The 27,823-nt window shown below is 47.4% G+C and overlaps 1 protein-coding gene across 1 annotated transcript in view; it reads left to right on the top strand.

Annotated features, from left to right (window-relative positions):
- The window catches only part of WDR11 (WD repeat domain 11), a 635,868-nt gene that overhangs the window by 202,327 nt on the left and 405,718 nt on the right, over positions 1–27,823 (top strand). The window contains exon 10 of the mRNA XM_086922941.1: positions 15,460–15,639. Coding sequence (XP_086779067.1) covers positions 15,460–15,639 — 180 coding nt within the window. The remainder of the gene's footprint in view (positions 1–15,459; positions 15,640–27,823) is intronic.

Here is a 27,823-nt window from a genome sequence, read left to right on the forward strand (position 1 = left end):
CTCAAACTGACTGAGTTCGCCCAGAGCAGGATTTGGTAGAACAGCACCATCACGGTCTCCACAGATGAATCCTCTGGTCAGTCAGGGCTAGCAAAAAGGCCAGTTTGGCCTCGCAGTCCTACAGGACTTTCTGGTCTAAGTCCCTTTCCCAGACCCTCTACGTTTGGGAGCTACTGCTGTGATATCTATTTTAAAGGCGAGGTATCTGTGGCTAGATATATCCTTCAGAAAAACAAGTTTCTTTTGTTAGTACTCTTTCTGGTGGGTACTCTAGCTGTAGATTTCTCACTGCCCTCCGCGTTCTGTAGAGTGGGCTTCCCAATCTTAAGTCAGGTCCCAGGGCGCGGACGGAGAAAGCTGAAAGTGTGCAGTGGTGGCAATTATATGGCGCTGCTTCATCACGCCTGCGGCGGGCCAGAGAGATTATCAGTGGAACCATGTGATGCCACCTACTGGTAGGCAGGTGCATTGCTTGAAACCCTCCGAGCCAAGTTAGGAGTAGTCCGTGCTCCCATGACAGTGTGCTGTAACTTGTTAATATTTAAAGATAGCTCTCCGTGAAGTTGCTACAGTTTCAAGAACAAATCAGATTTTTTAACTTTTTTGGGGTTTGTTAAAAGGCAGCCTAAGATTAATGACCGAGGTGAGCATCTTGCCCCCTTATATACATATTACAATATCTAGCCATTGTATATCCTTAGTCACGAGGAAAGTGTATCATCAAGCGTGAGGTCGTGAATATTGTTAATTAAATCTGTTCGGTCTCGTATGTAGGTAGTAGTTAATGAAAGAAATTGCTTGATGACGAAGGCCGTGTATAGACACAATGACTGACTCGTGGGTGTAGCCACACACGGATACACCTGGGCGTTTCGTCAGCTCTTTACGTGTTTTTGGTGAAGTGTAAATTCCTGGAGTGACAGGGTGCAGCTGGCTGAGGGATGTATATCTGTTTTCCCCATGGCCCAGAGCGTCATCAGTGAGCTCAGACATTCGATGACGTATTAATGTGGTCATTGTATTGGTCTTGCATAGCCAGCAGCCATAGTACCTCATTATTGGGAGGGCTGTGACTGCCCCCTGCCGCAGCACGCTGCTGTACATCAGCAGGATTTACGGCCATTTCATTGAGAGAGTTGTAGAGTAAAGACCTTTACCCCGATAATGACTCAGCCAGTATTCAGTTTTTCTTTGACTGCGATTGGATTTTAATTTGATTTAAACCGCACCTTTTCACAAAAATATGAAGTTCTCAGCAGCTCCTGGGCTTTCCAGACACCAGGGCTTTAAGTGGGCCGGGTCTTACCGGGTCTGAGCACCGGCAGGTTTTTTAAAGGAGCTTTCGAAACGGATCTCTATCGGGCTCTGTATTGTGCCCTGACACAGGCGGTCCGTTTTTTTTCGAGCGTTATAGGGGAAGGGAAATCCTTTAAGAGTCAGTTTCTCTCTGGATTTCTCTTCTCGGAATTTAGGAGCAGTTACATTGTCGTGGTGTCACCAGGGTTATATGTGGACGATTTTTCAATATTATATACAAGCCACAGTTGCTGCTTATTTATCTTATGCAACTAACAACCATTGACATAACTAATAGTTCTGACTTGTAGGTATGATGTTACTTGTTATATCATATCTGGATGCAATGACAGAAACAGTAAAATACAAGTCAGGCGGCTCATTATGCTAAGCACAAACTTTTAGCTTACGTGTTTTTAAGACATGCCCTTAATTGCAATGGCCACGTCCCCTTGAGAGACCCCCTAGTTTTGTCATCCCACTTAAAGCCCTGCCAGACACGCATAAGACGAGGCTTTGGCCTGCGCCCTCTGGGAGTTACTGCCACTTCTCACCTATTGGACCAGGCAGCAGTGTAATTAATAACGCCGCCGGAGGACTGCGCTAATGTAATTCTCATCACTGTGTTGTTTCTCAGTTTGTTCTCATTGGAAGGGCTGGTTTGTGGATTTCCGCACACGATTGCTGTTGCTCCTAATCACAGAGGATTGATTAGCTACTCCCCCTGACTGTCGCTCAAGCTGGAATGGAAAGTGTTTGCCTCGTTCAGGCTACTCTCCGCTCACAGCACACGGCGCATGCGTAGTCTGAAGGGGTTACTTCTCTCTCCGTTGTTTTTGAGGCCACTGTCTGCCCGGAGCGCTCTGGGTTAATCTGTATGCAAATGATCTCACATTAGCACTTTCCAGTTCTAGTTCGTTGAGCCAGTCCTGCTGCAAGCTGTAGCTTTAATGTCAGAGGTGGCAATGGAGGTTGTATAAATTGGAAATAACTCCTAGACTCCAGCTTAAATTCCTTTCAAAGGTTCAAAGGTTCAAAATATGCTTTATTCGATATTCAGCAAAGAAATATCATATAAGCGTAAAATTTCATAAAATATCATACAAACATACAACTACAGAAATAATGTAAAACAAACAATTTGGTCAATTCATTAAAATAAGTAAATGGCAACCATTTAAAAAGCAAGATCTGGAGAGCCACTCTTTAAAGTGATTGAGAGTTAATTAGAAAAGGAGCAATCAATTAGGCCTTGATGCAAAAGGAAAAATGACATAGCATGTACGAGAAGATACATATATACAATTGTTAAGAGCATATTGGGCTTTTTCCATTTTACATGTCTGGGTATAAGAATGATAAACACATGGTGGCCAGAGTCCCCTTTCACCAAGTGTTATTGTTCATTACTCTGGGGCCCGGGTAAAAATCAAACAAGTCCCAAGTGGAAATAGGGCCATCACCGGGTTTTGGTTGGGAAAGTCTTAAAAAGGGGACAATGTTCCTGTGTTTAAATCTGATCAATATCAGGTCTCCTGAAATGTCTTTAGGCAATCTGCCTAACCACCCCACCCTCCTGACGCTCACAATTCCGCCATCTAGGGCGGGCGGCAGCGGTCTGTTGTTGTTAAGCCAAAAGATGGTCTTATTTAGCAGCTCCTCGCTTGTTTCGTGATTGCCCTGACCAAGTTCAGGCACCCCGGAAAGAACGGACACGTTGGGGGCAGCTTTAGGGGGTAAATTAATTCTATGCCTTCTTGGCTGAGGATATCTAGAGGCTTTAAAAGGAGCACTATTATGGTTAAGAGTGTTATTATGGCCCCTTGGGAAGGGTATACTCAGGACAGGGTCGATTGTTCGTGCTTTTCTGAGTTCAGTAGGAATTGGCTTGTCCGGGTTTATACAGAGCATAGAACGTGGGGAGACAGCCGAATTTACGGTTGGTGGGTGAGTCATTTTTACTATTTGTTCCACACTGGACAACCTGTCTCCCAACTCCTTAATTTTAGTGACCAGGGGTAACAGAGCAGCGTTCAACAATCGCTCAAATTCGACCAATAGGGTTGATTGAAGGGGGGAAACAGGATTATTTAATGTAGACCCTGCTTTATGTGGCGTTAAAACAATTGGATTGGCAGGGAGGGATGAGGAGCTACAACACATTAGATTAGCATTTGAAGGAGTTTCCTCGTTGTTAAACAGGATTAAATCAGGGGATACAGGAACAGCTTGGGTGGTACAGGTTATGAGATCAGTGTCTTTGCCCACTCTGGGGGGGGGGTTAATATATCAGGGACATAGTTAGTGCCGCACACAGCATTAAGCTCTTCCCAAAAAGACATCATGGGAGGACTATGTAGGGCCCGATGACGACACTGGACGATTGAACATAAATATGTATACGGTATTATGTCTCTGTACCTCTTATGTTGGGACCAAGTGGGGTGGCCCGCCCCGTCCTCCTCAGGTCCTCCGAGGGCCACAGAGGGCCCGCCCTTTGCCCGGGCTTAGCCCGGCTGGTCCCGCGCGCGTCCCGCGAGGCGGGAGGGGCGGCTGCCTCATATGCGCCTCCGGGCGCTGCAGGCTGATCCGGCGGTTCGGCGCCCCCGGTGGCAGAGAGGGGACGCCGGGAACTGTAGTTTATTCCCTTCGCTCTCTCCCCGCGGCGACCGCGATGTCTGGAGCGGCGCCGGCGGGGGGGGAAGAGCGAGTGCAGCAGCGGGTGTGTAGGGGCAGGTCCCCGCAGGTAGGTGTCCCCGTCAGGAAATGGCCCCCGCTCAGCAGCAGGGGCGGCTGCCTCTTATGCGCCTCCGGGCGCTGCAGGCTGATCCGGCGGTTCGCGCAGGTAGGTGTCCCCGTCAAAGGAAGCCACGGTATCGTGGACCTCCAAAATTAGCCATTGCGTAACTAACTGTTCCTTTAGGTAGTTCAACCAGGTCCTCACAGCAGGCAGCTACACTCATTAGGACCGCCCCAAAGCTGCTCCACTTTAGGGAAGAACTGAAGACTCACCTCTTTAAAGAACGCTACATCACAATGTATTAATGTCCACAAATCGGATTCTTCTATTACTTGCCGACTTTAAGCTTGCATTTCACCGTGTACACAACCTGGACTTCTGCCTTTTGATTTGTCCCTGAGCTGATACTTCGCTAGGGGCATGGACAAAGCCATGTTCCTCTGGTAAACAGCCAAATAGCTTGCCACTATCGCCCTTCTCCAAGCGACCTGACCTTTTTGACACAGCATCATCTGCCACAAAGTCTGGTGGTTCACTCATTCTCCAGAAGGATAGATCGAATGATTTCCCCACTATTCCTCTGGACCTTGAATCCGAATGCATCAAAACCATTGGCAAGCGCATGTTCTCATCCACTACCCTTGACCTGCTCTCCGTCAATACCAGCTGCTAACTTAGCCGCTTCTCACAAGTGCTTTGGGACTCCATTGCACAGGTGTCGCCTGCTTTTCCCGAAGACATACCCCTTTTCTCATACAGGCCATCCAAGAAGGCGGCAGTGAGGTAAAATTTCATAATAAATATAGGTTGGATACTACTGGCAATCTAGGTTGAACATTAAGCACTAGTGTGCCACTTAGACGACATGAGTCAATGAGGTCTACGGGATTCACCTGGGACATACAATCTTCTCTCATGGGCATGCCCTTTGAATGCTCTGCCTTTTTGGTGAAAAAGCAGTTACAGTTCTTATGCGATTTAAAGGTAGCAGGGCTACAGCTTACTCTTTGAGCCTCACTGCCCCAACCTCACAATTCCACTAAAAGTTTTGCCCCTTCCATGGCTATAGTAGGGGTTATCATTAAAGTCGGCACCAGTTTATGCAACCTGCCCAGCAGGCTACACAGCCATTTCGAGGCTGAGGCCATGGATAACACAAACAATGTGGATAGTAGGAGAACCGTGCAGCCCAGTCTCCTGCCTCACCAGCTGCTTCAGCTGCCAAACCAGTTTAATGTGCCCTTCCAGACACAAAACCACCTGGTCGGAGGCAGGATCTAGCATTTTCTCCCTGGGTGACAAGCAATTGCTTCTGTCAAGTGGATCCTGTGAATAGCTTATTGTAGCTACACTCTACCATTTACCTCCAACCAGTTGCAATTTCCACCTCCTAAAAGTCGAGTGACAGAGGACCATCTAGTTTACAGTAAGTAATGCAAGCCCTTTTGGACAAAGGCGCTATAGAGAAGGCCCGGCTTCAGAAATTGGCATTTCCTGCTACTCACTGTATTTTCTAGTGCTGAAGGAATACACAGTCTCTATCTGCACCCTCTTGATTCCTTTCTGTGATGAGACAAATTCAAGATGGCCAAAGGTAGCTAACTTATTTATTGTCTACCTTATAAGGAAGCCCTCGAGTCTTAGAGACCACTTGCTTTTCACAGAGATACGGTTTTGACCAAAACAGTGCCAATGTCTAAGGTTGCACCTGCTCATCCTCCAGTTGATAACTGGAATTTCCTTCATACCTCCAGCCATAGTCCATTGTCACTTCCATTTTCTTCTGTCTGCAGACAATAATGGACAACCTACCTAATATGTGCTGTCCTCCAGCCTGGGAAACTACAGGAGTCACAGATGTGAGGTCCTTGGAGAATTGTTCCAAACTTCAGCCTCCTTCCCTAGGCAGACCATGGCAGAGTTAGTACATTTTCTGAAGTTCTCTCAACTCTCAGTCAACTATATTTAGCTTCCAGTAGTCTTCTCAGTTTTCACCTGGCATTGCTCTATTCCCCCAAATCATGCCTTGTGTGGACCATCAGTGGCCTTCAAATCTTCCAGACTGGCCTCCTTTACTGTGACTTTTTTTGGTCAGTCCTCATGGTGCGTTTAAGCATTTTGGTGTGAAATAATTTAACTTAGTTTTCGGTTTTCCTAGTGGGTGAATCAGACAGAGGGTTGTGTCTTGTAGCATTCGACTAATACATTCAATTGTTTTCAGTACGACTTGCATTTCACTTATAATGTGTGTGCCTTGCCCTTAGTGTAGGTAATTTGTGGGGGTATGTGGGTCCTCGTATGCGTGAGCATATGTGCTTGTTTATGCATGGGCAGAGGACCTGCTCCATTAACTTTCTAAAGTACCACCTTCTGCATCTTGTTTCTTCCATTCAACACATGGAGCAATCAATTTGCATTTTCAATTTTTATTTATACGCTTTTTCTAGAGTGCTGCTTTTACCTAAAAGACACCCCGGTGCTAAGAATCGCTTACAGAAACTTCTCGCTCAGCTCAACCATTTTTGGGCACATAAGGCTTTTTGGAAAGCTAGCAGTTCCTTCATTGCCCTAATCTCCTGCAGTAGGCTGTTCCAAATATTAGCTCCCACTGCAGAAAAGGTTTTGCTTTCCATCTAGATGAAAGTTCCAACCATTTTGGGCTTACATCCATCAGTTGCTCTCTGCTAGACCAAGAGGTGCAATTTAAATGTATGCAGTCCTAAATCTGGCAGGATAATGGTTTACCCACAGTCATCCATTTGATTCCTGAGCTCAGTGGGGTGTTTCTGATATTCAAGAGAAACAGTATTCACAATTATATTTCCAACCTCCTTGGGCTTAAATGCATCAGTTGGTCTCTTCTAGGCTAGGAAATGTACTATAAATCTATGTAGGTGTCGATCTGGTGCCAGCAGTCCATTTGATTATGGAGCCCAGGGTGGTAGCAATAAGGAGCGGGATACTTGAAACTGTTACGTTTGCCACCAAAGTGCCACCAGTGCGGGCCTTTTCACGATTCTCACATCTCTTGTCCCTTGCACAAGTCTGATCAGACAATATATACAACTGAACTAGTATCAAGTAGGTTAAGAAGACCGCAAGAGTCACATCAGCAGAAAAGAAGTTTCAGAGAGGCATGCTTCATTTGGGAAGGGAACCCCAATAGCTGCCATTAAGCTGCTTCTGTTCTGTGAAAGAAATTCCCCATCCTGCCGCCTTCAAGTTTTGCCACGCAGAAAGTCTCTGGTTTTAAGGAATTTCTGCATCAACTTAGTTACAGTATGTTGAGTGCCAGATATGGAAATTGCATCTGTCTATGCGTGGGATAGCCCATTTCATATAACCAGTAGAAACCTTAAGACCTTGAAGGCTGTCCTTTGGCAGCCAACAATTATCGTTTGTGCAGGAGAGCATATGCTGTCTTGCAGTAAAACACGTTTTTACTTGATGACTGAAGTCGGACATTATTGCAAACTATACTTTGACTTAATGCCTCCCCCGCTCTTGTGTTTAGTTTGGGAGTCCTCCAACTTTTTCATCATCTTCCTGTAGGTGTTGAGGCCCGTCAATAGTATGTGGTGCATTTCTTAGTTTTTCCTAAAGTATTCTAGGGTAAGACTGTAACGACTATAACAACTTTTTTTTAAAAACATCAGAAAGGTTCCAGGGGTCCTTTTTTCATGGTCCACATTAATCTCATTGTGTATTCACAATGGAAAAGTTGTTGTGGTTAACTTGCATATTTAATGTGGTATATTTTTCTCTACTTTTTTTTTTTTAAGTTTGAAGTTTATTAAGGCATAAAGAAGAAAAGACAGTACATGAAGAAACAATCAGAAGTTATAAAAAACAAGAAATCTCTCTTACAACGGAATGGAATTGATCAAAGAAATAATGTGAAACAAAAACAATATAAATTAAAATTTCAGGAATATTGAGGGTTAGGGGAAAACATTAGAATCATATATCGTAAAAGTGACAAAAAAGAAAACATAGGATGCATTAATAAATTTACATATACTAAGATAAAACATTCACGGTGGTTTTTGAACTTCAACATTACGTAGTGGAGAAGTGGGAGATGGTCTGGCAATTCTGGATAAATATTCGGTAAGAGGGAGCCATAGAAGGTCATGTTTAATTGCTAGGGAAATAGGGGAGACAAAATTGGTATCTAGACGATGATTAAAACAAACTGCGTTCCACCATGCAGAGAAGGAAACATCCTTAGCCTGTTTCCAATGCGATGTAATATGATGAAAAGCAATGGCTATCAGGAGATCGAGTAGCTTGTGTTTATGGTGGGGTCCAGAGAGATCAGGGGAAAGGGAACCTAGAAAAATGTGAAGGATTGAAAAGGGGAGAGTGAGTTTGAAAATCTTATGCATTTGGGACCAAACTAATTGCCAGAAATGGAGAATGGGAGGGCATTCAAAGAGCATGTGTTTCAAATCAGCCAGAGAACAGGGACAGGACCAACAAGTGGGAGAAGTGTCTGAGGAGAAAGAAGACAGATTCACAGGAGTATATAATGTACGATTATAGATAAAAAATAAGGTTTGGGTAGTATTGGCAGCTCTAGATGTACTATGAATTTTAGACCAAATTTTATCCCAAAGAGTAGGGGGCCAGTTTTGAGACAAATCATCCTCCCAAGCCAACTCAACCTTAGATTTAGTGCGTTCAGTAGATGATTGTAGAGATTTATAGAGAAAAGAAGCAGATGGGGATTGGTCAAGAGCATTAGAGATGGAAAGGTGAGGTATAGGAATAGTGTTGGTGGCAGGGAGGGAGGAAAGATATTGGATAAGGGAGGGGATCAGCGATAAATATTGTTTACGAGAAGAGGGAGGTAACGAAAATTGGGTTTGGAGGAAGTGGAAAGGAAGAGGGCGAGTATCAGAGATAAGTTGAGAAACCCATTTTAAACCACGTGAATGCCAAGATTTCCAATAGAGTGAACGGTTACGAATTTTAAGGTGTTTATTATGCCAAATAGGTTGGGTGTGAGTAGAAGAAGCAGAAGGGTAGGAGGATATCAAGTAAGGTTGAAGAAGAGAACGTGTGTGAGAAATGATGGGAGATCGGAGAGAGGTGACGTTAGAGGAAAAGGAAAGAACTTCATTGAATTCATAAGGGTGAAGGAAAGATGATTCTAGTGTCAACCAAAGTGGAGGATAATACGGAAGATCTGGAGAGAGCCAACGCAAGGCTTGTTTTAAGGAAAAGGCAGTATGATATGATTTAAAATTGGGAAATTTGACTCCACCCAAAGATTTGTCCTTCTTTAAAGCAGAGAGGGCTATTCGGGATTTTTTGTCTTTCCATAAAAACTTCAACAGAATAGAATCTATTGACTTGAAGTGTTGATTAGGGATGCGAATGGGAATCATAGAAATAGTGTAGAGGACCAAAGGAGCTAGCATCATTTTTATGGAATCCAGGCGACCCCACCAAGAAAGAAAGAGAGGGTTCCAACGATTGATAGAAGAAGTGAGCTTAGTAGAGAGGGATTCGAAATTAAATTTGAGGGTATCAGAGAGACGAGGGGCGAACCAAACACCTAGGTATTTAATCTTAGAGGGTTGCCAGGAAAAACCAGAGGTATCAAATAGATGTTTTAGACATAAAGGATTCAGGGGTAGGATTTCACATTTGTCCGTGTTAAGTCTATAGCCAGATACATTAGAAAAAGCGGAAACTTGATTAAGGAAGGAAGGTAGAGTTGTTTGAGGGTCTGAGCAGTAAAATAAAATATCATCAGCGTACACCGATAATTTAACTTGTTGTTGGGGACCATATTGAAAACCGGAAATATTCTCGTCACGTCTAATTTTGGTTAAAAAGGGTTCTAAAGCTAGAATGAACAAAAGAGGAGATAGAGGGCATCCTTGACGAACTCCTCTTCGAAGGGGAAAATAATCAGAAGTGATACCGTTAGCAAAAATGGAGGCATGGGGGCTAGAGTAAAGTAAAGAAATAAGAGAAATGAATTTAGGTGGGAAACCGAACCAACGAAGAGCTTGAAACATAAAATCCCAGCCTATTCTATCAAAAGCCTTCTCGGCATCGAGAGAAATGGCAGCTAGTGGGGAAGTAAGAGAGGCGGCTCTACTCAAAATGTTAAAGAAAACACGAGAATTATCTGATGACAAACGACCTTTAACGAATCCAGATTGTTCCGGACCGATAAGTTCCGGTAACAGAGGGTCTAATCTAAGGGCTATAATTTTGGCAAAAATTTTATAATCTGTATTGACCAGGGAGATAGGGCGATAGTTTTTACATAGAGTATGATCTTTATCTGGTTTGGGTATTAGACAAATTAATGCTTCTTGAAAAGTTCCCCGAGAGAAACCAGAATCAACAAAGGACTGAAATAATAAGAAAAGTTTAGGGAGGAGAAGGGAAGAAAAGTGATTGTAGAACTCAATGGTGAAACCGTCTGGTCCCGGAGCTTTACCTTTACGTAGGATTGAAACAGCATGAGAAATTTCAGAGGGGGAAATATCTAAATTTAATGATTGAAAATCAACATGAGAAGATTGAGGGGAAGGAATATCTCGAAAATAAGCAAGAAGATCATCAGGATCAGGGCTAGATTCAGGAGTGTATAGAGTTTGGTAGAAAGAGACAAATTGAGCTAATATGTCTTTGTCTTTGAAGAAAGAAACACCAGTTGGACCTTGTAAAGATTCAATCTTTGTTTTCTCTTTGCGTATTTTAAGGTAATTAGCTAGAAGTTTGCCCATTTTGTTTTGGCCTCCGTAATAACGGGAATTACATTTAAGGAGAGAATTTGATGCCGCATTTGTGGTAAACTTATTAAACTCAATTTTGGCAGAAATAAGTTCGCGAAGTGAGGATTCAGAGGAAGAGTTATAATAGGTATATTCTAGTTTCTTAATTTTATCCAAAAGTTGAGTTGATTTGGTGATTGATTGTTTTTTCTTTTGAGAAACGAAATTGATGATAAAACCTCTAGCAGCTGCTTTGAAGGAATCCCACAGCGTAACAAAGGAAGACCCAGGGAGATGATTTAGTGCAAAGAATTCAGAGGTAAAATCTGTAAATTTAGTGGAGAATATGGGGTCTAGGAGTAAAGAGTTATTAAATCTCCAACGTCCTGAATGAGGAGAGAAGGGGATAAGGTCAATATCGACAAAAACGGGAGCATGATCTGAGATTAAAATGGAACCAATGTCTGAATGAGTGGCTAGTTGTGCTAGGGGCTTGCTGAGGAAAAGGTAATCAATACGAGATTGGGAGTGGTGGGTGGGGGAATAGAACGTGTACTCTTTAAGGTCAGGGTTACATAGTCTCCAAATGTCAACTAGAGCATAGTTTCGAATAGAAGTAATAAACTGGGAATGCATCTTAGAGGGAATAAACTTAACCTTGGAATTCCTGTCAAGAAAGGGGTCCAAAACTTGATTGCAATCACCACCAAAAATAACATATTGCTCATTAATTGTAACTAATTTGTCAGAAATAGCAGGCCAAAATAATTTATCAATACCTGTAGGAGCATAAACATTGAAGATAACGATAGGAATTTTATCAATAAGAAGATTAGTAATAACCCAACGGCCATTATCATCATTTTCATGGGATACAACTGAAACATTTAACTTTTTATGACATAAAATAACAGTGACATTTGTCTTACCTAAAGCAGGAGAATGAAAAACATGTCCCACCCAGCAACGTTTAAGTTTGTTAGCCTCCTTGTCCGAAAGGTGGGATTCTTGGAGGAGAGCTACGTCAGCTTTAAGCCGTGTCAAGTGAGTTAGGACACGTTGACGTTTAATGGGGTTATTTAACCCCTTAACATTCCAAGTAACTACTCGGAATTTGCAACTTCAGTAAAATGATATAAAATAAGATACATTAAAAAGTGAATAGGAAAAGGAAGATAATAGTAATGAGAATGTAAGAAACAAGAATTGTAAGAGAAAGAGATCAGAAGAGAATAAAGAGAATATAGTAAAGAAATAGAAGAGAAAGAGTTGAATGAAAGAATAGAAAAAGAGAACAGTAGAAAATATAGAGCAAAGCATGAAGAAAGTAGTAACATCATAACAGATAAAAACAAGTCAAAAAGAACTGAGGGATGACGACGTCAGAAGAGGACGACATCAACAACGGAGACTCACATCGTCGAACACTTGAGGAACCAGCGAAGGAACAAAATGAAGGGAAGTACGGATACACCGGGATGAAGAAACACGGGGAGAGGATCTGTAAGAAGATAAAAAATTAGAAGAAAACATTAGAAATACATATGGTGGATGAAATAAAGAAATAGCACGAGAACATTGCACATAAGAGGTAGGATATACAAGGGTAGAAGGCACTCAATCATATACAGGGATCAGAAACAAAAAACGGCAGGGAAACATATAGTCAGACAGATGAGAAAACATGGTAAAACAGATAAAACAAAAATGGTTAGACGGGTCTTGCAGTGTCCATGTTTTCGGTTTCGTGGCGACGAAGGAACTCTTCAAGGACGAGTGGATCTTCAAATGTAGTTGTTCTTTCTTTGTAGGGCACCTTGAAGAGGCATGGATGTAGTAGTCCATATCTGGCGCCAAGGGCTCTCAAACGTGGTCTCAAATCATTTCGACGATCAGCTGTGACCTTAGCAACATCTTGAGAAAGGTATAGCCTGTGACCCTCCCACATAACTTGTTTTTTAGTCTTTGCTGCCGATAGCACTTAAAGGAGGTCAGTATACTTGAGGAACAGCATGATGACTCCGCTGGGCTTAGTGGAAACTTTCGGGCCAAGTCTGTGCGCACGTTGGATATTAAGAGAGGAGGAAGGAGGAAGATCCAAGATTTTTGGTAAAAAGGTTTGGAAGAAAGCCGTTGGGTTGGATCCCTCTGTAAGTTCCGGAAGATTATAAAGGCGTAGGTTGTTCCTCCGGTTGCGATTTTCCAACTCCTCCGACTGTCGCTTCAGGAGAGAGACATCTTTTTCTAAGAGCGAGATTTTTGCACAGGAGGATTGAAGAGTCTCTGTAGATTGTTCCACCAAAAGAACCCTCGATTCCAAAGTAGACCATTTGTCATGAAGAAATTGTAAGGTTTTAGTGGTTTCAGCCATGAAGGGTTTGAGTGCACGAAGTTCCTCCAAAATAAGATCCATTGACGCAGATTGCGATGAAGAGCCTGGAGATGGAGGGTCTTTTTTCAAACGTTTCGTTGAACCAGGTTGTAAAAGCTTACTGGATGGAGTAGCTTTAGGGATTGCGCCGTGAGCAGCGTTTGGTTTGAGGAGAGCAGTATCATCAATAGTAGGTGCCGTGGAATCAGAGTCTGAGGAAAGTTGTGGTTTGGTTTTTGATGCTGTAAGTTTGAGGGTACGGAGCTTCCCCATAAATGGCAGGGGAAGGAAGTGCAAAGACACCACAAAATTTAGATGAGAAAAATGTTGTAAATAGGAAGCAGGAGGTACGCTTTATGGTGAAAAACTGTAAAAAGCGTATAGATGCTGCAACGAGGAATGATGAGATGCAACCAAATGACAGTCACTAAACATATAACCTTTCCTCAGATAGAACCAGAAAAATTTTGTGGATATATACTATCACCTCATGTTAGAGAATTTCAGATTGAAACGCTTAATTCAACTTGGAAGGTTCAATAGGCTCTATGCAGAGTAGCGTGCCACCAAATTGTGTGGAGAAAGGCGTCAGACATGAGGAATAGCGCTGAGATATGTTGAGTGAAAATGGCGGTATTTCTTCAAAGAACCAATAATTAGAGTCACAAGTTGTGAGACTTGAAGCAGGAGAGGGGTCTGTTAAGGCATGAGGCCGGTGTATGAAGCATCCGCATTACGCACGCTGAAGTATGAAAGCGGCGCTCGCTGGTGAGGGAGTATCGCGGCAAAGTGAAAGAAAATGGCGGCCGCAGGGAAGTGAAGCGCGTCACTGACGAGAAAAGCGCATACCGCCGGAATAGAGGAGAGCAGCTCAGGTCTCCCTGCTCACCTCACGTTCCGGCGTTGAAATATAGCATCAGCGCTCACGAAGGTCCGGTGAGTGCGGAGAAAGTCGCCGGCTCCGGTGAACGACTGGCGGAGCTCCGGTGTCAAGCCGCCATCTTGTGCGGCGTTCAAGCCACGCCTCCTATTTTTCTCTACTTAAGCTAATAAAAGGAGAGTGCAATTTTATTGGAACACCATTTGCCATTCTGTGCATTATCATATCATCAAAATTTGGCGTGAAACCTGGCCTCGCAGGTGTAGATGAACCCAGTCACTTTGTAATGGCTGCTGCAATTTCTCAGAAGATGAGAACCACTTACATTAATGGATCCTGTCTATCGCTGCACAGTTCATTGAATATCCTCACAGAGGCACTTTTGAAGAGGGCACCAGAGGTTTTTGTCTCAGAGTGGCATCTCATAAGTGTTCTACCACGACCACTGCTACCACCACCCATTGATTAGCTCATTGTTTTGCTCAAACACAAGTCTTATGTCCCTACTGTAGGCTTGCATTAGAATTTAGTATCTTCAAAGAAATTTGGAACTGGGTTAATAAAAAGTTCTTGAATGTTTATGGGGTAAGGGCTGATGACTTGGTAACCTATCAGGTTCCTACAAGATACCTCAAAAAATCTCCACAAGCTATGCTTACATATCCATGGAATAACCACTAATACTTGTTGCATACGAACAGGATACCCAGATGCTAAGCATGACATACCACGTCCTACCCATAAAATGCCACTGGGTTAGCCAGATGATAATTACAGATGACAGATGATAATGACAGGAAAGTACTAAGATCCACCCAGGATGCCTACAGTTAACACACAATTTATCCTTGAATATCCTTAAGATATGCTTGACTTATGTTCACAGATTAATGAGTTGAGACCATCAAAAGCCCCATAAGTTAACCACAAGATAGCCAGAGGGTACTCTCAGGTTTCTCACAGATCAGCCACAGAATTAGGATGATAAGGCCCTAGGATACAAATACTTATGCTAATGACTACAACTAGAACTGGGAATAGTGTCTGATTGACTGCAGAAGAAAGGTGCACATCTAGTTTGACATGTACATGTACTTGTTTTTAGACCGTATGTCTTTTTTATCAACTTGCCACTCATTTACATCTTTATTGCTGCATTCTTTTTTCTCTGAAGCTGCTCAAACAAGTGCTTTACCTTAGATAATATGAAGGTTGTCTAGCGTGAAAAAAAGAGTCCTCTGTCAAGATTGCTCTCTTTCTCAGAAGGTTGCATATACCCACAAGGTCCATTACTGCAGAGATAGAGGGTTTAGGATCAGCAAAAAGAGAGTAATATGATTGTAATTTCTATATTAACAGAGGTAGTTAGTGGTATGTGTCACAAATGGTGTAAACCCTTTAAAAATAATTGTTCTCTCTTCTGTTTGTACAGCCGGGCAGAGCCTGCAGGCAGGCGATGGGCACCAGAAACTTCCTCTCATGCCAGAAGTGCACCTGAAGTTTCTTCTAACTGGTCTTCTTTCTGGGCTACCTTTACCGAACTTTGTTGTGCGGATGTGCCCTCCACTAACCACAAAGAATCTTAAACAGTACCAGCCTCTGGTGGCTATTGGTAAGTCTGCAAGGCAGAAGAATGCAAGGCTACATGTGAAAGTATTGTAAAAAGAGAGAGCAACTGGTTGGTAAGCGCAAAGTTATTGGATAATCCACATAGACCAGTCCTACCAATGCGCATTGGTTAATGGAGAGTTAATGAATTTCTGTCCACTTTTTGCACCTGGTCATAGTTTAGGGCATGTTTCTGAGTGCCATAGGGAGTTAATTGGTGATTTGTAGGGAGCCAATCGCTGATTTGTAAACACAGTACACTATGCTGAAGGACACAGTGACCGCAGAAGAACACACCCACCATGTTGTTCTGGTGGTCAACAAATCTTGGTAATAGAACCAACTTCAACTTTTTGGTTGGTGTGAATATGATGCTACTATGCAGTCCCTGTATTTCTACACCCTGAAGAGGACTTTTGAAAGAAAAAAAATAGAACTCACTCTCTGCTTAGCTAGGAAATGTGTTGTCTGTAGGATGCTGGTTTTTATCTGGTCAGGATTTCTATACCTGTAGATGAAAAATACATTTACAGGTTCCGGTTTGTTAAGCTTGATGTTTTATGGATAGTATTAAAACATGACATTGTTACTCAGATAGATTTTGTGGCTAGATAGTTTGTGTTGTTAAAATAGTGGTACGTTAGTGAGCATCTTGCGATGCTATCCTGCCACACCCCACTGACATTCGCCATCATCTACTGACTGTAGAGTATAGATACTAACGTAATTGGGAAATCATGAATGTTTACAATGACTGAACTCTTCCTTACCTATATACTTTGTTCATGTTCCTGTTGTAATACCTAGCTGAAATGCAAGAATACTCGTGGGATTGAACCAATTGAAAGGTGTTAAATGTTGAGGCCACGGCATGGATGATTAAATGGTATTTTTTTCCGGCAGCCCCTAGAACTGAATACTAAAGTACGCAAAAAGTGAAGATTGGAATGCTTGAATTAATCTGTCACTTGTAATTACCCTGGCCGCATCCGAGTCCATCGCTATTTTGCAGACCATGACCCAGCCACATGTAAATCAGTCGTGACCCTTCTCCAGTGAGAACAAACCAGCCTGAACTGCATGGTCAGGTCCTCCTTGAACCGGAACAAAAGCAAACTGAGATGGCATGGTGTGCAAAATAACGATGGACTTGGCTGCTGTTTGAGTAATTTCCAGTGGCTGAGATTAATTTAAGGATGCTACCCATCATTTTTTTGTATACCTAGAAATGAATGTGGTATGACAGCCAAGCAAAGAACTAAATGAATGTTTCAAAAGCTGCGGTATGACAAGTATTGAAAACATCAACTCACTTTCAGTATTCAGCATGGATGGTTTCACTTTGTGCATACTCTAGCATTTAGCAAGAGTTGACATTAGGTCGCACGAAAGCTAGGAAGGCATGGGCGAGATGCTATTATATGGTGTTGCTTTTGTGTCACTGCTGTCACAAGTGTGATCCAACGTGAGAGTTCTTTGCACTCCTGTCCTGTGCGTGCACGGGACAGCTAGTGATGAGATAGAGTTCTTACTAACCCAAACCCAAACTTTTAATACATTGTGTGTCTTTGATAGCTTTAATCCTGGGATGGTGTGCGTGGGGGAGGACTGTTTGTTTCCACTGTGCTGTCCTTGGTAGGAAGTGGTGTCCAATGTCTGGGATCTTTATCCATGCCAGGGCCCTAGTGCTCTCTGCCACTTGCTAAGTTTATTCTTAGTAAGTTGTTGAAAATCGTGTCCACCTTCGTATAAACATTCATGTTTAATAAACTTTGTTGTCTTTTAAATGAGGATTTCATGTGTTTATGAATCGAAATAGATATTGAAAGTACATAAGAACTTTGAGGACTAAGTTCCTGTTTATTTCCTTCTGCATTGCCATACATTTGATGTAGTCTCCGATTTATATACAGTATAGTCCGTGATATATAGACACTGAATGTAGAAATTGAACTCCAGGTCCAATAGCCTGACCCTTATCTGTTGCAGTACCATACCCATTGGAAAGAATGCGTTGTGCGACTTCAAGAAGTCTTTTGACTTTTTGTATGGTCCATCAGACTCATCTCGATGGTCAGGATGCATTCATGAGATGGAGTATGCAACTCCAGTGAACTCTGTCATAAATTTGCTATAAAAGGAGTGCTTCGTTTTGTGTCTGTGATGAAGGCCGCTGTGGCCGGTTTCTGTCAGGGGTATTCCCTCTGAAGTATCAAGCCTTAAAATGTGCCCTTGGTGTCAAGCTCTTAACTCCTTCACTGCGGCGGCTATTCCGCCGCAGTGCTAAGGGGGCGGGCGCATGCTGGTGACGGAACCGCTCGGTCACCAGCCGCGGTTGAGCTGTGCTCATGACGGAGCGGTTCCGTCATGGCCCCGCCCGCTCAATAGAACGCGCCGCGCAGGCGCGAAATCAACGCCGCACAGGCGCGGCGGCCCAGCCATGACGGAACCGCTCCGTCATCAGCACAGCGCCACCGCGGCTGATTACGGAGCGGTTCTGTCGTCAGCATGGATAGGGTTAAACACCAGGATAGAATTTAAACCCTCAAAAAATTGTTTGCTGTTCTGTTTTCATTTGTTCTCGATTCTGATCTACAAAGCTTTGTTATTTTATAGGGCGTGGATTGAAAACCCTAAGCTTTCTTGAAATTCTTCAAGAGGCCCAAGGGCAAAGGTGTATTGGTCTTCGTTGACCGGATATATAAATGAGCCCTAAGGTCACAACAACTGTCTGATCAGCGCTATGTGTATACAAATGGAGTGTAGACATTCGGATCCCCATGACATCAAATCATCCTCCTAAAACACAAACAATAGAATGAGAAAAGTAGGCATACATCTGTTGGAGAATGCGTTCATGTATGGAAGGGCACTATGATGATGATCCCTTACTAAATTCAGATGCCACTGTGCGTGGTGATATGCAAGAAATACATTTCGGAAATCACAAATAGATTGTCACTAGAATCAGTTGTTTTTCTCAACAGTGGTCTGGTGGGCCCAGACTTGATTTAGATATGTTTAAATAAAGTATAAGCTAAAGGCAGGTAGGTGAAGTTGGAAAACATTTCCTCAACTTCCATATTATATAAAATAAGCAAAACCCTTGCTCAAAGATCAATTGTGATCTTTCTTAGTTTGAGATTGAGACTCGAATTCAGATCACTTAAAATGTTTAATTCTATTTCTTCTAATTAATTTTGTTTTTGAAACTTGCAACACCCCCCGCCCCAAAATCCATATTGGTCATCAGTACATTTACATAGGCAAATCATGTATCCTGGGTTCACATTACAGTATGTTGTCATCACACAACCATCTGTCTGTGGTGTCTCCAGTCTTGCAGGATCACCCCTTCTTCCTAATCATTCCATAGTGTTTATTCCCTATTGTTGCTTGACCTTGGTCATCATCTTTCCTCTCTTGGACCATACTAATTTCTGAACCTCATCACACCTTTTCGAACTTTTAAGGGCAAACTCTTCTTCTGTAGATTACCTCCATACACAGGTGCGTTCCTGCTCATCATTTGAGTGGTCCCTCTGTTGCATCTCGTCCATTTTCAGCACCTCTTTTAAACTGTTTGCACGTAATGCAGTGATTTTATATTTTAGTCCTAAATGATTGTTGGCCCTGGCCCAGTTTGCAACTGTCTTGTGTCACTAACATGAGCTTTCTTCTTTCCCTTCCCATATATATATATATATATATATATCCAAACAACGATTCCTCCCTCGAGAGGATATCTTGGAGTCGCAATTTACCCAATATAATTCACAAGGAAGTCGGTTTCAAAATATTTATTTTCAATCCATGGGGTGTCAACAAACCAAGGCAACAACCAACGCGTTTCGACAGCCTCCGCTGTCTTGGTCACGGTCAGTTTGAAAAGTGCATCGCCACAGATTTATAAACAAAACCACATTCCTGAAACACAAAGTCACTCCCCAAGTGGGAGTGGTTAGTATCAGATGGTCTGTACATCAAGTCCCACCCATGAGAATTCTGAGTCATGTAGTCTAATTATTACAATGTTGTTTTCCGTTATTTTTCACAGAAACATTCATATGGCTATCATTCACGCTGTGTATCCAATTATCTCGTCTTTGTCGGATGGAAGGTTTGTTCGGTTTCTGTGAAAAATAACGGAAAACAACATTGTAATAATTAGACTACATGACCCAGAATTCTCATGGGTGGGACTTGATGTACAGACCATGTGATACTAACCACACCCACTTGGGGAGTGACTTTGTGTTTCAGGAAATGTGGTTTTGTTTATAAATCTGTGGCGATGCACTTTTCAAACTGACCGTGACCAAGACAGCGGAGGCTGTCGAAACGCGTTGGTTGTTGCCTTGGTTTGTTGACACCCCATGGATTGAAAATAAATATTTTGAAACCGACTTCCTTGTGAATTATATTGGGTAAATTGCGACTCCAAGATATCCTCTCGAGGGAGGAATCGTTGTTTGGATAATTTAGCGGTTGGGCTCAACCGCCGGAGTAACGCGGCCACACCCAGCAGCGCCTACCGGGAAAGAAAGGGAGCCATATGGATTGATATATATATATATATATATATATATATATATATATATATATATATATATATATATATTTTCTCAACAATTGTCCCTTCACCCAGGAACGTTACAGGAGCACACGCAGGCTTGATTTTTAAAACCTTTATTTCATCTCGCATGACGCGTTTCAGCCGCCAGGCCTTTATCAAATGCTGTGTGATTGTTGGACAGGCCTCATGGAAGGCCCGCTCCCTCCCCGCATGATAGGGCCCGGAAACCGGCTCTCCCTGTATCCCCAGAAGGAACCATCCCGGCAACCCACCGAGGCAACCCACCAACCGTACCCAACGGGACGCCTGCCCCCGAACACCCCCGTATCGGCTGGCCCTGGCCTCCATCAACACCATTGCCCCGGCCCAGCCGCCATCTTGGACACTGCATCACGAGGCCGCATGGCCTCGGCTCGACCCCAACCCTGGGCCTGGCTAGGCCCGACATCGAGGCACCACCATCCACCCAGGAGGTGAAGAGACCACTTGGCAGGTCAATGGGAGAAAGGAGTGTCGATGGCTCTCCCCCGCCAGGTGCCGATCGCCTCCGGCCTCCCCGGGCACTGGCTCCACCCCCCTGCTGGGTGTCTGGACTCCCTCCGCCCGGACCTCCTGACCTCCAAGCGCGAGGGTCCGGACATCAAAGGAGACCAGACCTATAACTGGGGCCGCTCCAGAGCAGGAAGGCAGTTGTATCCTGGAGTCGAGAGACACCTTGAAGAACTCATCCCTGACGGACTGCTGGCGCTGCCGCAGCCTTGCCTTGTGAACCATCTCCGTAGCCTGCTGGCGCTGCCGCGGCCCTTTACAACGTGCATCTTCGTCTGGACCTGCTGGCGCTGCCGCAGTCCATCCTTGTGAATCATCGCTCTTGCCTGCTGGCGCTGCCGCGGCCCTCTGCAACGTGAAGTCATCATCCTAGCCTGCTGGCGCTGCCGCGGCCCTCCTTGCCGAGGACTATCATCCTAGCCTGCTGGCGCTGCCGCGGCCCTCCTTGCCGAGAAACTATCATCCTAGCCTGCTGGCGCTGCCGCGGCCCTCCTTGCCGAGGACTATCATCCTAGCCTGCTGGCGCTGCCGCGGCCCTCCTTGCCGAGAACGATCATCCTAGCCTGCTGGCGCTGCTGCGGCCCGACCTTACAGACCCCTGAGCTCGAGGATTGCGAGCTCCTTCTGGCCGCCCCTGTACCGGACCGGTACCAAGACTGTCCCGCTACCCCTTACCCTACAGAGACTAGAATTGGGAGGATCCTCGTGTCCTGCCCCCACTGTATCATTGATAACATTGCCTCAAGAATCCTATATAAAGTGTGCAGATCGCATCCTTGTGTGGTGTCCATTTGTGGGGGGGAAGTTACTTGTCTGTATGATCGCCGGAGAGGGCCCTCACCGGAGGCCTCTCCCCCTGTACTCGGCCGACCCTCCGGGTCCCCGTCTAACATTGGTGGCCAGCGGCGCGATCTGAACCAACGCGTAATCGTACAGAGAGTAACTCACCCCACGACACAACCACAATGTCAACAAAAGAGAGCGGAACCACAGAAAAATTCCAGATGGAGAAACTAGAAGAGTACAACCACAGAGAACTAAAGCAATTCTGCATAGAACTAGGCATTGCTACCACAGGACTGAGCACGAAAGAAGACTTAAAAAAGGCCCTGGAATCTTGGGCAGAGACGGGTACGGCCGTACCCCAAAACCAAAGCCTCGAGGCACCGGAAACGAACACCACTCCGACGGAAGAAAGAAGATCGGGTCTCTCCCCAGAGGAGATCCGAGAACTGGCAAAAAGCAGGCTCCATGAATTGGAGCTGGCTCGACTTCGTTTGGATGGAGAACTGAAATTGGCGGAACAAAAAATAACATTGGAACACTTGCGGCTCCGAGAGGAGCGGGAAGAGAAACAGAGACAGAGAGAGTTAGAAGAGAAAAAGCTAGCCTACGAACATGAGCGCAACCTAAAAGAAATAGAGCTTCGGAAACAGAACAAAGATCTCGGGGTTCCCGAGCGTCCGAACACTCCTGCCACTACAGACCCTAAAGTCCACATCCCCAAGGATGTCGTCAGAGAGTATTACCGGAACGACGATATCCAGCAATGGTTCAAAGCCTATGAGGTAGCCATGACCTCCCACCGGATTCCCCGGGGCGACTGGGGAGCCGGGTTATGGGGGAGGTTCGTCAACGAAGGGCGAGACGCCCTGCTGCAACTCCCGGACCACCAGATGACATCCTACGACCACATAAAAGCCGCCCTCCTCACTCGATACGGACTCACTCCCGAGATGTACCGCCAGCGGTTCCGCGACTGCAAACGAATCCCGGGTACAACTTGGGTGGAGTACGTGAACTTCTTCAGCCGAGCATTCGAGGGGTGGATCAAGGGCAGAAAAGTGACCTCTTACGAACAACTCTTTGACCTTATTGTGTGGGAGCACCTTTCTAACAATTGCTTCATCGAGCTCAGGCAGCACCTCCTCGACAGTAAACTGACTGAACCTCGACAACTCGCCGCCGAAGCTGACCGATGGGAAAGCACCCGAGTTGCCCGAAACGGGCCCAGCGAACCGAACAGAACCAACCAAGGACCCCATCGCCCCCGAGGGGGAGGAGGAGGCCAGGGTCGGGGCAGAGACGCCGTCCCGGCGGCTCCCACCAGCAACGCCCCACCCCCGGCCGGCAGGGGAAACCCCCCGATGCGTCCAGGGTTCCGGGCCAACGTTACTTGCCACCGTTGCCAGCGACCCGGCCACTACGCCAATGATCCTAATTGCCCGAAGAACCGGAACCCTATGCCTCGCCAGGTCGCTGCCGCCGCCCTGGGGGCAGAGCAAACCCCAGAAGATCCTGAGGAGTACGAGGCCGACCAGCCCGAGTGGGAACCAGCCGCCATGTCCCTGGTCTGCCTAGGGGAAAGAGACATGATTCCGCGGGCCCCCCTACCCGCCAATACGCGGAAATACAGCCAGTGGGTCAACATTAATGGGCGCCGGGCGGAAGCCATACGCGACACCGGGGCCAGTGTGACAGCAGTCCGCTGTCATCTGGTGACCCCGGATCAGATCTTGCCAAACATCCTTTGCCCCGTCCGGTCAGTCGACAACTCAGAAAGCCTGTGTCGGATGGCCTGCGTCCCCTTCGAGTGGGGAGGAGTGTCCGGAATGCTGAAAGTGACTGTCCGCGATGATGCACCCGTAGACTGCCTCCTGGGGAACGACCTCGAAAGTTCCCCCTGGGCAGCCGTCGAAAGAAGAGAGCACCTGGGGATGTTGGGCCTCCCTGAATGGGCCTGCATAACGACCCGGTCCATGGCCGCCCGTGCCATTCCCAGTCCCGAAGAACCCGAATGGCCAGAACCTCCTCCCCCGATCGTCCCGGAGAGAGCCGCCCTAAGAGCCAATCCCCCAGAACAAAACGAAGAAGGGCCCGTTCGACTCCAGGACCTTCCCGAACTGGCCCAGTGGCGTCAAGAGGGTGGTCCCACCCAGGAACAATTCCGGCAGGAGCAGAGAACCTGTCCCTCCCTCGAGGGACTCCGGCAGCAAGCCCTCGCCCAGAGTGCAGGAGACACCTCAGGGGCCCACTGGATTTATTGGGACAATGACCTGCTCTACAGTGAGCAAAGAATTGCTGAGCTGGGGGCCAGTCGGTTGCTGGTGGTGCCCCTCCGCTTCAGAGACTTCCTTATGAACTTGGCACACCATGTCCCCCTCGCTGGGCACCTGGGGCAAGATAAAACATACAACCGCCTGGTAACTCACTTCTACTGGCCCAAAATGCGAAATGATGTCTCCAACCACTGCCGGGCCTGCCCCACCTGCCAGGCCAGCGGGAAGAACGGCCGAAAGATCAAAGCACCCTTGCAACCCTTTCCCGTCGTCCCCACCCCATTCGAACGGGTGGGAATAGACATTGTGGGGCCCCTGGACCCCCGAACGGCACAGGGGCACCGGTTCATCCTGGTCCTGGTGGACCACGCCACCCGCTACCCCGAGGCCATTCCTCTTCGGACCGTGACAGCGCCCGTGGTAGGCCGAGCCGTGATGGGGATCTTCCCTCGAGTGGGCTTCCCCCGGGAAGTCGTCAGCGACAGGGGCACAAACTTTATCTCGAAGTACATGAGGTCTCTCTGGCAACAGTGCGGGGTCACCTACAAATTCACGACCCCTTATCACCCGCAAGGAAATGGACTGGTCGAGCGGTTTAACCGCACTCTCAAGGGAATGATCATGGGCCTAGAAGAACCTCTACGTCGCCAATGGGACGTGCTGCTCCCGTGCCTCCTCTTCGCCTATCGAGAAGTCCCCCAGAAATCCCTCGGCTTCATCTCCTTTGAGCTCCTGTACGGACACCCCGTCCGGGGTCCCCTCAGCCTGGTCAAGGAAGGATGGGAGATGGCCCCCCAGAAGACTCCTCCAGATGTATATAAGTATCTCCTGACCCTCCGCAACCAGACCCGGCGATTCAGGGAGCTCGCCAAAGCCAACCTTGAGGCCAGTCAGGAGGACATGAAGAAATGGTACGATCAGCATGCCTCCTCCATCGAGTTCGACCCGGGACAACAAGTCTGGGTGATGTCTCCGGTCGAACCCTGTGCCCTGCAGGACAAATGGACAGGACCCTTCAAGGTGATAGAGCGCAAGGGCCCCGTCACCTACCTAATCGACATGGAGTCCTCCCGGAACCCCCTACGAGTCCTCCACGTCAACAGACTCAAACCCCACTTCGTACGCTCGGAACTCAGCCTACTGATGGCAACAGATAGTGGGACAGAGGAAGACTCCGAGCCCCACTCTGACCTACTGAGGGCCCGTGAGCAGGATGGCTCAGTGGAAGGGGTCAGACTCTCCGACGCTTTGGCCCCGGAGCAACGCCAAGACTGTCGAGCTCTCCTGCTATAATTTGCAAACCTGTTCTCCCTCACCCCCGGGGTCACCCCCTAATGCCTTCACGACGTTGACACCGGGGATAGTCCACCTATTCGACACAGGGCGTACCGGGTGCCAGATCGGGTGCGCGCCTGCATCCAGAACGAAGTCACCAAAATGCTGGCTCTAGGAGTAATCGAGCCATCCGACAGCCCCTGGGCCAGCCCTGTCGTACTGGTCCCCAAGGCTGCCGCCCCGGGCGTTGCCCCCGAGCTCCGGTTCTGTGTGGACTATCTGGGCCTGAACGCCGTTACCAGAACGGACGCCCACCCTATCCCCCGGGCAGATGAGCTAGTTGACCGCATGGGGGCCGCCCGCTACCTGAGCATCTTCGACCTAACAGCGGGCTACTGGCAAATCGGCCTCACCCCCAGGGCCCAAGAACGATCTGCCTTCTCTACCCCGGATGGCCACTACCACTTCAAAGTGATGCCATTCGGCATGAAAAACGCTCCAGCTACCTTCCAACGACTCGTGAACCTGGTACTGGCGGGCCTCGAAGTATTCAGCGCCGCCTACCTGGACGATATTGCTGTGTACAGTCGCCACTGGGCAGACCACCTCCACCACCTCCGAGAAGTCCTGCACGCCCTTCAGCAGGCCGGCCTCACCATCAAAGCCAGCAAATGCCAGATTGGCCAGGGGTCCGTGACCTACCTCGAACACCAAGTGGGGAGCGGTCTGGTGGCCCCCCTTCAGCTCAAGATCGCTGCCATCCAGTCCTGGCAACCACCTGTCACCCAAACCGAGGTTCGAACCTTCCTGGGGCTCACCGGATACTACCAGCGGTTTGTAAAGGACTATGGCAGCATTGTGGGGCCCCTCACAGAACTCACATCCAAGAAAAACCCCAAAACAGTCAACTGGACTCCGGACTGTCAAGCGGCCTTCGAGAAGTTGAAGACCGCCATGTGCACCGCCCCCGTGCTCCAAGCCCCCGACTACAGCCGGGAATTCATAGTGCAGACAGACGCCTCAGATCATGGCGTTGGGGCAGTCCTCTCTCAACTCAACGCCGAGGGAGTCGATCAGCCAGTGGCCTTCATCAGCCGACGCCTGCTGGCTCGAGAACAGCGCTGGAGCACCATCGAGCGGGAGTCCTTCGCAGTGGTATGGGCCCTCAAGAAACTCCGGCCCTATCTCTTCGGTACCCACTTTAGGGTACAGACCAACCACCGACCCCTGCAGTGGCTGATGCAAATGCGGGGGGAGAACCCAAAACTGTTGCGCTGGTCCATCTCCTTACAGGGGATGGACTTCACTGTGGAGCATCGTCCTGGCCAGGACCACGCCAACGCGGACGGCCTGTCACGCTTTTTCCGCCTCGGCGAGGAGAGTACCCAAGAGGATGGGTGACTCTCCCTGCCTTCAGCTGGGGGGGACGCATGTTGGACAGGCCTCATGGAAGGCCCGCTCCCTCCCCGCATGATAGGGCCCGGACACCGGCTCTCCCTGTATCCCCAGAAGGAACCATCCCGGCAACCCACCGAGGCAACCCGCCAACCGTATCCAACGGGACGCCTGCCCCCGAACACCCCCGTATCGGCTGGCCCGGGCCTCCATCAACACCATTGCCCCGGCCCAGCCGCCATCTTGGACACTGCATCACGAGGCGGCGTGGCCTCGGCTCGACCCCAACCCTGGGCCTGGCTAGGCCCGACATCGAGGCACCACCATCCACCCAGGAGGTGAAGAAAACACTTGGCAGGTCAATGGGAGAAAGGAGTGTCGATGGCTCTCCCCCGCCAGGTGCCGATCGCCTCCGGCCTCCCCGGGCACTGGCTCCACCCCCCTGCTGGGTGTCTGGACTCCCTCCGCCCGGACCTCCCGACCTCCAAGCGCGAGGGTCCGGACATCAAAGGAGACCAGACCTATAACTGGGGCCGCTCCAGAGCAGGAAGGCAGTTGTATCCTGGAGTCGAGAGACACCTTGAAGAACTCATCCCTGACGGACTGCTGGCGCTGCCGCAGCCTTGCCTTGTGAACCATCTCCGTAGCCTGCTGGCGCTGCCGCGGCCCTCTACAACGTGCATCTTCGTCTGGACCTGCTGGCGCTGCCGCAGTCCATCCTTGTGAATCATCGCTCTTGCCTGCTGGCGCTGCCGCGGCCCTCTGCAACGTGAAGTCATCATCCTAGCCTGCTGGCGCTGCCGCGGCCCTCCTTGCCGAGGACTATCATCCTAGCCTGCTGGCGCTACCGCGGCCCTCCTTGCCGAGAACTATCATCCTAGCCTGCTGGCGCTGCCGAGGCCCGACCTTACAGACCCCTGAGCTCGAGGATTGCGAGCTCCTTCTGGCCACCCCTGTACCGGACCGGTACCAAGACTGTCCCGCTACCCCTTACCCTACAGAGACTAGAATTGGGAGGATCCTCGTGTCCTGCCCCCACTATATCGTTGATAACATTGCCTCAAGAATCCTATATAAAGTGTGCAGATCGCATCCTTGTGTGGTGTCCATTTGTGGGGGGGAAGTTACTTGTCTGTACGATCGCCGGAGACGGCCCTCACCGGAGGCCTCTCCCCCTGTACTCGGCCGACCCTCCGGGTCCCCGTCTAACAGTGATGAAAACCGATCGTTAATGTTCCAAGGTTTAAATAGCTCATGAAGCTCAGCTTCTTTGTCGTGGCAAGCAAGAGAGGACTGCATTTACATCCTGGTCCTGTTTGTTGTTTTTTCGGCGC

The sequence above is a fragment of the Lissotriton vulgaris genome, chromosome 5 (assembly GCF_964263255.1).
Source record: "Lissotriton vulgaris chromosome 5, aLisVul1.2, whole genome shotgun sequence".
NCBI classification, from domain to species: domain Eukaryota; kingdom Metazoa; phylum Chordata; class Amphibia; order Caudata; family Salamandridae; genus Lissotriton; species Lissotriton vulgaris.